A 13,464-nucleotide genomic window follows, 5' to 3' on the forward strand; every position below is an offset into this window, starting at 1 on the left:
AGGACCACAGCTCTGACTACATATTTTTGTGAGTTTGAAGCCTCACTTTTGTAGGAAATGTTTATTTTTCTCCCATGCAATAACTGCTTAGAGTGAGGGAAAAAGAAATACTTCCAGGTCACTTGAATCTGATGAAACCTTGGTGAGCTTTACAGTAGACTTAATCGCAAGATATCATTTGACCGTGGAAGTTTCAAATCAATTCCAGACTAAATATTGCTCTCAGGAATGCATTGACTGATAGCAATAGTTAAGAAAGCATTAGATAACAGAACAGTGAGACATGTTTGAATTAGTTGTCTGGCTGTATTCATTAGAAAGAACCAGCGATAATGCATGCAACTACCAATTACAGTAGCAACAATCTCTCCAGTGCAGTGACCACTTGGTAGAGCAGTTTTAGAACAGGGACCCCTCCAGAAGTTGATTATGTGAAAATCTTTAAGTATCTGATGCATTTGGATCCTGCTAATTCACTGGGGACTGCAATCCTCATGATATCTGGGGAGAGCCTTTGTGAATGCCTGCAAGACATCCTGTCAGTGGATGCATGCAGCAGGAACTGTGGAATCTTAATTCTGTGCTCATTTGCAGCCCAGGGAGAAATATTGTCACCTTTATGCCTCTTGGATTGCAGAAGCAGCTGGGAAGCAGAGCAGTCCTTGACATATGGTGGAGTAACCTCTCCTTCTTAGGCAGGTTTTTTAACTTGTGCTGCGTGGATAAGGCTCTTTATAGAACAAGCCCATGCTCGAATGACTGCATATCACAGTGTACTGTGTCTTCACTTCTGCCATCCCTCATTGCCTGACAGACTCTGTCCTGCCATCCCACTGCCACTGGGGCAACTAAAGGCTGTCTTTTTGCTGTCACTTATGGGACAGCATGCAGGAACGGTAGCAGAACTCAAAACTAAAGGAATTAGCACTGACACCTCCAGCTCTTCTTGGGACCTTACTCCCCTCAGAGTACTTACAGCCTCTGTAATTCTTCTGCTTCTGAGTTCAGCAAAAACGGGAAAAGACTTACAGATCTCTACTCAGAAGTAATACTGAATCACATTCATGTAATGCCTGCTCCTAAATCTGTGGAAGATCCCAAAGATACCTCAGCAGAAGTAAAAAGTCCTTAAAATTCCTGTACTGTTTTCTTTTTTTCTACAATGACTTGTATATAGAAAGTTTTCACCATTATCTTCTGTAGATATTCTAAAGTTATTCTACTTTTGAACAGATGCCTTTTCATCCTGGACAGATCTAATTCATCACATTTTGACCCTCACTCAGCATTGAGTGACTCTCCTATGTAATTTTTCCTTTGATCTCCATCACAAGGTAGCCTCTACTCAGGGGTGGTTTCATGCCCTATGTCTGACCAGTATGTAGCAATCTTCTTTGGATTTGTTTCACTTAGTTCCAGTAATGCTATTGCCTACTAAGGCATAAACCCTCTGTTATCATTTTGGCATGCTCAAGGATCTCTGGATGTTTGAGTTTTAAAACATAGGCAGTCATGTCCTTACAAACCACATGCAGTTCAGCTTTAGTGTTACACAAAGATGAAGTTTTTGTTCTGATGAAATTACATAGGGCCACTGAAAACAGCAGTGGAAATAAATGATTCATTACAACAGGTGAAAATGCTTTTTCAGTTGTGTACTATTTTGTACTATTCTAGAGGTATTTTTATTCTACAAGACTTTTTTTCCTTTTTTTCCTGTCCCCAGAAAAATTAAAAGTCCTACACTACCAGGTTTCCTTGCTCTGTTTATGTAGGGAGCAGATACAGCACTGGAAGTGATGGTGTGATTTCCCCTGTAATGTCTCTGCAAATACATCTTTAGAAACACACGAAGACATGCATTTCTATTGAACTTTAGTAAAAGGATGCCAATAAATGATAAAGCTCAGTGATACATATAGGAACTGACATGAAAATCACACTACAGCTATTATATGTTGAAAATGGTGAGATTTGTTAGCTCATTTAGCTCTAGTTTAAACTAAGGTACTGAATAGGGCTTAATCACTAAGGTTTTGTTTGTTTGTTTTCCAGAGCCAATAAAGGAATAACTACTTCAAGAGATTATTTAACCCTTATTTCTTAAAAAGCTGTTTTGAGGTAGGATTGGTACTATCCAATCCAGATAAGTAGATGGAGGCTCTTAACCTCGGTTACTAGCTCCAGAGGAACTTGGACAAATGAATTAGATTGAAAGATTCCTATATTAAGAGAGGTAATTCTATAGAGTTAAGAGAGGTAATTCCAGAGAGAGAGAGAGAGTTAAGCACTTCATTTTCATTTGATCTGATTTGAGACTTTAAAAATCAGTCCATGTAACATCAGGAATAGTAACAATGAAAATAACTTTTAAAAGCTCTTAATCAGTAAGCAATTCTCACCTATAGCCAGCTTTTTCACTGATTTGAAGCATCATTTAGTGCAAGTGATTTGTCCTTCCCACCTCAGTTTTTGATCCTCATTAAGGAATAATACCATTAAAATGAATAAGCAAGTCAAGCATCAATTCTTTGCTGCTTGAAAGAAATTTGACATTTTGATGAAGAAACCAGTGTATATTTATGATGGTGAATATTATTAACACTACAGTATGAGATCATCAGTACACATAAAATAGTTTCTATTCACTGGGATGCACAACAAAATGGACCAAAGACTTTCAGATTCATTTCCGACCATAACCTCTGTGTGTGTGGTGGCTGCTCAATACCTTGAAGAATGCACATGCAGCCAGGATGAGTTACGTGCACAAGTGCTGTGGGGCACGGGGTTATGAACTGCCTCTGTAGCAGCCATGTAATAACGTTGCAGAATTGTGCAGAGGGAAAAAAATAAATATATATATATATACGGTCCCAGACTCCTTGCTATTATTTACTGTTTTCATAATATTGTGAACTTGTGTGATGTTTGAAAGGACATAATTTCTCAAATCAGCCTGTGATTTGGAGGATGCAGCAGGAGACACCTGAAGGTGAGGCTATCTCAATTTTTGTTAATTACCCGTCACCCACGCAGAGAAAACTGGGCTTCTTTCTGGGTTCCTCAAACTGACCATCAAAAAGGAAAAAGTAGTCAAAAGCAGTGGTTGCTTTTGAAATGGCTGGTGACATATAATCCCTTGCTCCAGGGAGCTGGTGATGCAAGGCCCTGATCATTCAAACACTAAATAACCAATGTGGTAACTTCAGTGCCGTAAGGTACACATGGTGATTATGCACCATATAAGCATGTATGCACATGCAAATCATCGTCCTTCAAACCTCCATGATTTTGCATGGCCTTGTCTAAATGTACAGCCTCTCTGAGCTAGGATTAGTCATAAAGTAAAGTTATTTGTATGAGTGTTTACAGGACAGAGATGCAAGTGTTTGGACAAAAAGATGAAACTAAGCAGGTAGTAAAACAGTATTTGGGAGCTGACAGGAAGATTTTGTTTGCTTGCTTCAGAGAAGTTGCTGGGGCAAGGTTATGTTTTGCTTAACTGTTAGTTTATGTGTCCCATGGGGGAAAGATTTTTTCTTTCTTTATGAAATCCCATCAATGCATATTTTCTCTCTTGAGATCTGAGAAAATTCCTCTAGTGCTTAGGTTGGATGGACAACAGAAGAGTCAGCAATGATCCCCTGGCGTGCCCCTGAGATGCAGAAAGCACTGAGCAAACAAGAGGTGCATGTGTCTGCTTCTTTCCATGAAAAGAGCCCACCTGGGAAAAACTGCTGGTACAGGGTCAGGGACAAAATCTGCCTCATGCTTATGCCGGGCTCCTGGCCGGGGGCGATACAGTTTTACTACACACGCTTTTTTTTTTTTTTTTTTCCACCTATTTCTAGGTACGGTCAGGGAAGGAGAGGAGCTGGAGAGCCCCCCAAGCAGCAGCTCCCCGACGGCGAGGCCAGCCCGCACACCGGGTGCCAGGCTCCATCTAGCGACCCGGCGGGGGATGGCCGGGCGGCAATACGGCCCGGAGCAGCCGGGGGGCGAGCGGAGGCGGCGCCCCCCGCCCTGCCCGAGCCCTCCGGTGCCAGGCGGCGGCCGCGGAGCCCCGGCTGCCTCTCCCAGCCTGCTCGCACCAGCATCCCCGGGGGCGCAGCCGCCTGGTTTCTGACCGGAGAAACGGGGGACGGGCAAGCGGCAGCGCCGAGGCTCGGCTCCGGAGGGTGCCCCGGGGCACCTCCACGCCTGCGGGTCGCGCACCCCCGACCCCGTGTGCTCCGGGGCTCAGTTCAGGGCTGGGCTGCGGGACCGCCCGGCACGGCACAGCCCGGCACGGCATGGCACGGCCCGGCACGGCCCGTCGGGGCAGCCCGGGGTGGCGGGAAGGGGCGCGGCCGGAGCCCCGACGGCGAAGCTCGGAGGTGCGGATGGGGAGGGAGCGCCTTCAGGGTGTCCCCTGCGCCATGATGTCACCCGATCAATATTTTCGGGGGGAGTGCCCGCCCCGGCCAATTCCCGCTATGAAGCGGGCTCTATATTGAAGCTGGATGCAGCCGAATCGATCGGGCTGATAACGGAGGCCTATAAAAGGCCGGGGGGCCGGCTTCGCCCCAGCTACATCCCGCCGCACCGCCAGCCGAGCCGAGCGCCCGGCCTCCCCCCTCTCCGCGCCCCTCCAGTGCCGCCCGCGATGGGGCCGCGCCCCGCCGCCCGCCGCGCCGCCCTGGCGCTGCTGGGGCTCGCCGCCGCCGCCGCCGCCGCCGCCGCCCGCTCGCTGCCGCTGCCCGACGCCGGCCCGCACGTTAACTACGGCTGGGGGGAGCCCATCCGGCTGCGGCACCTCTACACCGCCAGCAAGCACGGGCTCTTCAGCTGCTTCCTCAGGATCGGCGGCGACGGCCGGGTGGACGCGGCCGGCAGCCAGAGCCCGCACAGTGAGTAGCGGAGCGCTGCGGGGACGGGGCGGGACGGGACGGGACGGGACGGGACGGGGCGGGCTGGGCTCACGCCGCTCTCTCGCCTCTGCCCCGCAGGTCTGCTGGAGATCCGCGCCGTGGCGGTGCGCACCGTGGCCATCAAGGGCGTGCGGAGCTCCCGCTACCTCTGCATGGACGAGGCGGGGCGGCTGCACGGGCAGGTGAGCTGCGACCCCCGGCCCCGGCTCTGCCAGCACCCCGCATCCCCTCCCCAGGCGCCCCCTTTTCGCTGTAGGACCGGGGGGCGATTCGCGTCGCCTGGAAGGGGTTACTAGAAGGAGGCGACACGGGAACAGTGTTCCCAATGCAGCGTATCTGTTGTATACAGAAAATATAGTATAGACCAGAATTGGGGGCATTTGTAAGTCTCATCGGTTGGAGGCTGCGTTTCTGCCCCAGAAACAGATTAAGTCAGGCCATCGTATCTGAACAATTTCTTGCTGTTCAGCTCAGATATTCCAAAATATATATATGTAAGATGCCTCCTTTGGAAGGGAGATGCACCCAGATAACCACCACACGGGATTGCTGCCCCCCTAGGTGGTACCAAACAGAAATGGGACTTTGGGGGCAGGAAGGGCTCATCCCTGTTGTCCCATTTCTGTCTTGGGATAACAGCACACCTGCAGGACTCTTGATGGATGAGGAGTTTAGTGACTTACTGATCCCACAGTGTTAGCTCGTGCTCTTCATCTCGGTATGCTAGCGTGTCTGCTGGACATTATCAGCGATATAAACTCGGGTTGGTAAGCCATATGCATGAGCTGCTAGGATGTGAGCTCAGAGTCAGTCTTTGTGTAACTGCTCTACGGGAGCCTGAGCTGCACGGAGCGATGGCTTTTTACTGTGCTGTAGTAAAGATACAGCTCGGTTCTGCTTTGATAACTCTGGCAAAATTTCTGCTGATTTCAGTAGGGCAAGGACCTGGCCCATTGTCAGAACTCCCGGTGTCTTTTATGAGAGCAAGACAGATAAAATTATAGACTGAATAGGCAACACAGGATTTAGACTTTCTGTCTCAATTTCCTTGCTTTTCTGGGCTAGAATCAGACAATCGATGCAGTGATAAGGTGTATAGGCTCAGATCATCTGGTGGGTCAATTATTAGCTTAAAGTTTTAATGTAAATCCAAAGCAAAATGATCGATGAAAACAAAACAGAGTCCGGGTCCTGCTCCCACTGGAGCTGCCGGCTGGACTTTAGCAGTCACAGAATTTTAAAATAGCTTTCAATAATACCATTTTGAAAGCTAATGAATATCCCTTGACTGGGTTTGTTGCTGTATACTATCCATTGCAGGTTGTTGGCTTTTTTTTGCCATTACCATCACATCTTTGTGTCATGGACCAATTTTATTGCCATATTCTGGGAAATAGTTTTATTGGCTTCAGCAACAATAATCACAGAAGTGAAAGGAATAGGATTTTACACACAGAGAGAAGTTTTCTCTTAAGAGATGCATCCCCCTCTCCTATAGCCACTCTGCTCTAGGGGTGTATTTATTTGGAAGGGAGAAATAGATGGTTTCTAGCATATGCCAGCTGTATTCCTCCGATTGCCAAAGAAACACTGCTGAGACCGTGCCCAGTTCAGGCTGAAGGTGAGAAATCAGGTCGTTCATGACACCTGCTATCACCTCTCTGCTATCAGCTGGGGTAGACAAGCTCTGCAGGGAAGCCTTTGCCTTATCAGCACTGTCTTCAGCAGTGGAAGAACGAAAGGGCAGATGCAGTGTCTGGGGACTGAACTCAGTGACCGCATGCCCTCCTGAGACGTGCCCCTTTCCAACACCATGGAAAATTAGTCACTGGGGCTGGTTTTGAATGTGCAGTGTGCTGTAGCCTGTCTCAGGAATTCTGTAGTTTAGCAGAAATCTGTTAAACTGCTTGATACATTAACATATTATGAATTCCCCCTATGGAAAAAAAAAATAACCTGGAAATACCTAAAGTGCATTTGATACTTATTAAAAATAATGCTAGAGACAATCCCAACGTAGTCAAGAGGGGACGATCCAGTTGAGACACAGGGGGCTCAATCAATAACCGTCATGGTTTGTTATGTGCACTTGCTCAAGAAGCTCTGCTATTTCATCATCCTCGTTAGTGAGGCTGACCACTCGTAGGTATAAGGACAGGCAACAATTCAGCCATGATTACGTGCCATATATGTATGCTTTTCTGAGATACATTGTGTGTGGAAGGACATATACTGTGTAATTTATATTGGAGAAAATGCCTTTTTTTAAGAAAAAAAATATTTGATTAGTTTAAAAGGGGCTTTTAAATGACAGCCAAATGCAAGAATTTAATTGTACTCCATATTCTTGATGATGTTTGAGGAATGACTGAGAAGTATCAGACATGTTCTATATTTAGACAGGCAGAGCATTCGTGGACAAACACTTATCACTGAAGACTGAGCCATTGTCAGCAATTGTCTTTTATTGACCGTGAGTTCAATCACCTGTGGTGGCTGAGCCTGAAATAACACCAGAGCTGTAAGAAATGCAGTGCTTATGAAATGATCTAACCTGGTGATACTAAATCCTGATGTCTGCACAGTATGTCACAAGTGTATTTCTACAAACTCATCCCGAAGAAAATATATTCTCCTATACAAGATCTTAACTTGCACTGCTATTAAATTGACAGTTCTAACTTAAGTCTAATGAGAAAATAACATTGCATGAATTGTTCCTTTGTTATTTCAATAAATGCTGAGTAAAAAAAAAAAAGGCAGTTACCTTTTTAGTATTATTTTAATCTCTGGCCACATTTGTGTGAATGCTGGCTTTGACAGTACTGCCTTTCTACTGTCCTGATCCCAAAGCCCTTACACAGGCGAATCTCTAACAGCACTGGAGTTCTGTATCATAGGGCTGTTGGATTAGGTCTCAGACAAGAACTGTCAGCAAATAAGGACAGTTTATCTAAATAAGCACTGCCAACTGAGGTTCTTTTTCCCTTTGCTCAGGACAGGGTCATTGGTAGATGTGGAGAAGTACACACACATCCTGGTTCAAAGCGTATCTGGTGTGACAGACATGCACAAGCTTCAGGAGTTCTGCATTAGGTTTTCTAATGGCCTCGACCCCTAGCAGGCGTGCTGTGTGCAGCACGGGGAGCTTTAGACTTATCCTGTGGGCCTTGGTCCATAACTCAAAGAACAGCCATCAGAGCCATGGTGAGCACCACAGGTCCCGCATGTGTCCCTACAGCAGGCAGGCAGAGAGGGAGGAGGACTGGTGCCAGAGGTTTAGGCTGTGGCTGAGTACAGTGTACGGTGTGGTGGAGTATAGTGAATTTGTACAGCAAACACAGTGAATCTGGTGGGCACATTTGTAATCCTCTTTACTCCTTGCTGTTCAGCTCAGGTATTCCACTGAAGATTGTTCCTTTGAAGAGGAGATTCGTCCAGACGGCTACAACGTATATAAATCAAAGAAATACGGGATATCGGTGTCTTTGAGTAGCGCCAAGCAAAGACAACAGTTCAAAGGAAAAGATTTTCTTCCACTATCTCACTTCTTACCCATGATCAACACGGTGCCAGTGGAGTCAACAGACTTTGGTGAATATGGTGATTATAGCCAGGCTTTTGAACCAGAGGTATACTCATCGCCTCTTGAAACGGACAGCATGGATCCCTTTGGGATCACCTCCAAACTGTCTCCAGTGAAGAGCCCCAGCTTTCAGAAATGATGCTGATTACACACACGGTTTTAAAGAAATGTTGCAGAATATTGCAGGTGGTTAGCTTCTCGTGTAGTGATGTTTCAAACTTTTTTTTATATATTTCAGTATGGAGCCAGCCTTTTCCATACAGTGTGTTGTACCGGTAAGAGATGAGTGCCCAGAGGCTATCTTCTAAAGAATTGCCTATCCATAGGGTTTTATTTGAGAAAGAAGGATTAAATAAGAAAAGCTTAATGCATTCATTGGAGTTCCTCCATTAACGTGGTGATGATAAAATAATTACAGTTTTTGTACATCCAATTCATTGCCACCTATGTTCACCTGTTATTTCTGCTCATGGGAGCAAATGCAGAAAACCTTTTTGCAGTTCACGGGAAGGTTCACAATCTGGTAGCTTCAGAGGCTTCAAAATCTGGTAGCTTCAGAGACTAAAGACAAACATTTGGAACAAAACATGATTAAGGAAGACCTAGCAAATGTGGTTATGTGAACTAGAGTTAATGCTGTCTCTTGAAAAGCTGCTGACAAGGTTCTGGGAGAACTTTCTATTGAAAGCATACCACTGAAAAACAATTCTGCCTGTATATTGTGCTTTTTCTTCCCTTAGGAAAGAAGGGACGAAAGGGAAATATTTCTTCCTTCCCTTATTGCTAAGGGGTACTTCAGAAAACTGGATCTTTGATTTCTTGTATAGGCTAATTTATGTTCACTGTGGGATCTGCATCATCCAGCATAGATTTCTCATTAACATTAGTGGGAATTCAGCATGGGGGTTGAAGTGTGTACAGAACTAGCATTTCTGGTTTTCACGTAGGGAATAAGCAGTTCAAATCTGTGTTCAAATACAGATTCTGTTGTATATACAAATGTATGTCATGAGCAAATGGCGATAAAGACTGAAAATGGATAATGCATAGGTCACATCAATTGCAAGGCGGATTTTTCACGTTTTATCTGTAACCACCAGCAATTCTTTTAAGTCCTTTCAGGATGATTCTGCATCAGTTGAAATCAGTGGAGAGACAATATAGTGACATAAACGAGAACTGGGACAGCCATGCCATTCTTCTTGCAGGAAGGGATCATGGCTGCCTTGTGGCTAAAAAACATATGACTGATGTCCTCAGTTCTGTTCTCCCCTTATAGCAATTTGACAAAGGAATAAACAAACTGAAACCAAAGGGAAAAAAAAAATAAAAAAACAAAAACTGTTCAGGATTCCACTCATTTCTAAAGGTTCACTTATAATAGAGATTTCTGTACAAAAGCTCTACTGGAAATACTGGTGTTTTTTCTGACCTAGCACTTCATTGCCAATGCAATATTTATAATTAATTTATTGAATACATACATCTGTTTATTTTGTTACTGTTATTTATGCGCGAAATTCTATTTATATACTCTTGAAGGTGGGTTTTTTAGTTGTAACAAATTTTGTGAAGTTTTGTAATCATGAAATTTTAGGAAACAATAGCTTTTTCTGTGCATTATCAGTAGTGTAATGTGTACATTTGCAATAAAAAATCATCTTCAACATGGAAATGTATCTGATTCTTTTGTAACTGTGAAGTAGACGCTTCAAGGAGCTTTATCAAACCATGGAGTCTAGGTCCACAGCACCTGTGTGGAGAGGTGCAGCTGAGGTACAACACAGAGCGAGTTTCCCAAAGCCAGTTAGGGCCAATGCTGGACTTCGAGTCCATCTGCCGCCAGTTGCTGCTGAGCTCCACATGAAACTGCAAGTCTAAGAAAAGTATCTTTGTTATGGAAGGGTTTTGGAAACAGCTCCTTCTTCAGCGAGGATTTGCTGATGGCTGCAGCCAGAGCAAATTTCCAGCACAGGCAAAGCTGCATGCCGGTATGCCAGCATCCGCGCACTGCGGGCACTGAAGGCAGCAATTTCCAACCAGACTTGAACCACACTACATGCTCCACATGTGTGTTTTTATATTAATACATCAACCATCCACCTGCAAAACACAAAAACGATGTAGGTAGAAGGCTGATCTCTTACAGAATGGCACCATACTCATCAGTGCACCTGGGGGGGCAGGAAATGGCCGTGTTCCCTGAAAAAGATCTTTATTTCTGGCAGGAAAAGAGGGACTGAACATTTCAGTTTGGAAATGCTGCAAGGGTGACTCACAGGAGTTGCAGATTTCTTCGCTGCAAAACGTCTCCCATGGTGTTTTATATTCTCCTTTGTGCTGAGCCACTGCCACACATCCGGAGGGCTCCTACTCTTCATGTGTTGGGAGACGCAGTCCTGATTTTCTAGTTGTTTTATTTCAAAAGTTTTTGTGCTTGGGGTATTCTGTTTTTTGTTTGTTTGTTTGCTTGGTTTGTTTATTTGTTTTTTTTTTTCTTTTTCATTTCTGTTTTTGATCAGACACTATATTATTTTTGAACATCAGGTATGTGTCAAGACCCTTTCATAAAAATCAAAAAACAGAAAGCAAAGTGAAATAAACATGAATATTTAAAATTTGGTCAAAACCTCTATTTTATGCTTAAAAAAAATAAATAAATAAAAATAAAAAAAAATAAAACAAGCAAACTAAGACAGTTTTGATGGGAAACACAACAAATGACAGAATTCAGGGGCCACACTGTTTACATTAACCAGTGAGTGATTTTAAAGTAGATTTAACATTATTGTGAATATTGTCAAGAGCACAGTCGAGCATCCTTACGTATGTGAATAGCACCTTGTGACCCTATTTGCTGACACCTTTGGGTCTGCATCTTCCACCACCAGCACGGTGTTCCTTACTGTAACAGCATGGTTAGAGGTTGGTTCAATATTTATTCAGACAGGGGGAAGAATGCCAGGAGCTAAATCACCCACACCACTTCCTGAAGCACTTTAGTTTCCCTTGGAGGTTTCTCATCCAAGCTCTGACCAGGCCTGGCTGCTTTGCTTATGAAAAGTGACAAGATCCCCGCGTGAGGTGGAATGATTACTGGAAAATGCTTTCCCTGCCATTAGACACCTGACTCGGTCAGGAACTTGGTGTGCAAAACCTTTGAACACCATTGTGTTTGGTTCTGTGGGAACGTAAACAGCACCACCACCACACACGTTTTCGCTCTGCACTGTGTGAGCCTTGGCTGATCACTGTCTCTCAAAGACAGTAAGGCAATTGCCAGGTTTTCCTTTGCAGGAGTAGGTTTTACAGTTGTAAAGGGTTTTAAAAGGTCAGGTGTCAAATGTCTCCTTGTGAAGTCTCAATTAGAAGCTATGATGTGTAAATACGAGTTGTAAGAGTAGTGAGAAAGCTATAGAAAAGGAGATACTGGGCATCTCCATTTCCACTCTGGGGAAGTGTGAAGAGCTGTAAAACCTTTATTCAGGAACCGCAGTATCAGTGTTACCCCTGCTCCAAGTACTGAAACTATGTTCATGGAAACCCTGGGACAAGGAGAAGGACTTGTTCATTTAATAATAATAAAATAAATGTACTTTCTTTTCTCCAAAAACGTATGATAGCCAACCCTCCTTTCAGGCAGCATCAGACGTGATGAAAGCAGAGATATGTTTGCCTTGGAAGCAACTGGAAGTAGGAAAAACACATCATTTAGACTCTGAATTACGGGTGACTTTGTGACAGTCTAGGCATACAACAAGTTTCTCAGGAACCCTGACATATGAAATGGATTGCTGAGAACACGTAAGAATGCCCCGAAATGAGAGCAGTGTTTGGTAGACTTCTTGCTAGAATACTGTTATATTTGCAACATAATGAATCAAGCCACCTACCTACTGAGATCAAAGCCCTTGCTTTGCATTAACTTCCAAAGATTTAAATTGTAGTCATTAGCTTTGGGGTTACTTTATATTTCCACTGGCATCATCTGGTTAGTGAACAATACGTGTTTGTGATTGTGAGACAGTACAATAGATACACGCCTTGCAAACCTTCAGTGATTTAATTTCACGTAATGTCCATTGACACCTAAACATTAAATTAATGCAGAAAACGAGCTGGCTGACTGACTGCAGTCACTCCTTACAAATCAATATAGCCTGTTGTGATGGAACATTTTTAATGAACAGTGATTGGTGCCTCTAGTTAGCTAAACCTTTACTAGTATGAATTTGATTTTGCTCTAGTGCAGTTTTATTTATTCTGTAGACACGTCTTAGGACCTCGGAGCAGTCTCTTCAATCCCCTGCCTGTGTTTGGCTCAGAGGCTAACAGACCGGCTGTACCACTGCTCGGATTGGTGTCTGCAGAGCCACACATTTCATGAAATGTCTCAAGTCTAATTACCTGAAGAACCAATAAGTTAGCATATGTATTTATAAATAAGGACAAATGTTTTGTTTTACCAGTGTTCATTTGTAATAATAAGTGAACGTTGTAATAGACCGGCATACTAATGGTTGGCCATCTAAATACATAAAAAAAAATACACTAATTGAAAGTCAAAACCGTCTCGGATCCAAACAAAAGGGGCTTGTGGTAGTTTCCAGAACTCCTTCTGTCAGGAGTTAGCCGTACTGGTCGCTGGGTGCATGGTTTGGTGTTTGCCAACCGCCAGCTAGGCTGACAGGAAAACAAACGCAAGCTGCGCCATCCAGAAATCAGGCTGCTGGCATAACTTAACGCACAGTAAGGATCCATCCCGGTATTGTCACGGGAGGGAGGCGCAGCTTGCCCACAGCTCCCTATTCCCTTTCCCCGTCCCACCCCGCTCTCTCGGCGGCGCGCTGCCGCCCCCTGCCGCCCTCAGGGCCGGCCCGGGCCGTTGGGGCTGGCGGCGGCCGTTCAACGTGCGTTTCCCGCGCGCGGCCCCAACGGCTCGCCGTCCGCTCCCGGCCTGCCGCG

The 13,464-nt window shown here is 44.7% G+C and overlaps 1 protein-coding gene across 1 annotated transcript; it reads left to right on the forward strand.

Moving 5' to 3' along the window:
* Nucleotides 1-4,648: 4,648 nt before the first annotated feature.
* On the forward strand, nucleotides 4,649-8,638 carry FGF19 (fibroblast growth factor 19; the record flags this gene model as incomplete). The annotated part of the gene is made up of 3 exons (XM_084288324.1): nucleotides 4,649-4,892; nucleotides 4,992-5,095; nucleotides 8,306-8,638. The coding sequence occupies 3 exons, from the start codon at nucleotides 4,649-4,651 to the stop codon at nucleotides 8,636-8,638; spliced, it is 681 nt and encodes a 226-aa protein (XP_084144450.1).
* Nucleotides 8,639-13,464: the final 4,826 nt, after the last annotated feature.

The sequence above is a fragment of the Netta rufina genome (assembly GCF_964035555.1).
Source record: "Netta rufina genome assembly, chromosome: 5".
Taxonomy (NCBI): Eukaryota; Metazoa; Chordata; class Aves; order Anseriformes; family Anatidae; genus Netta; species Netta rufina.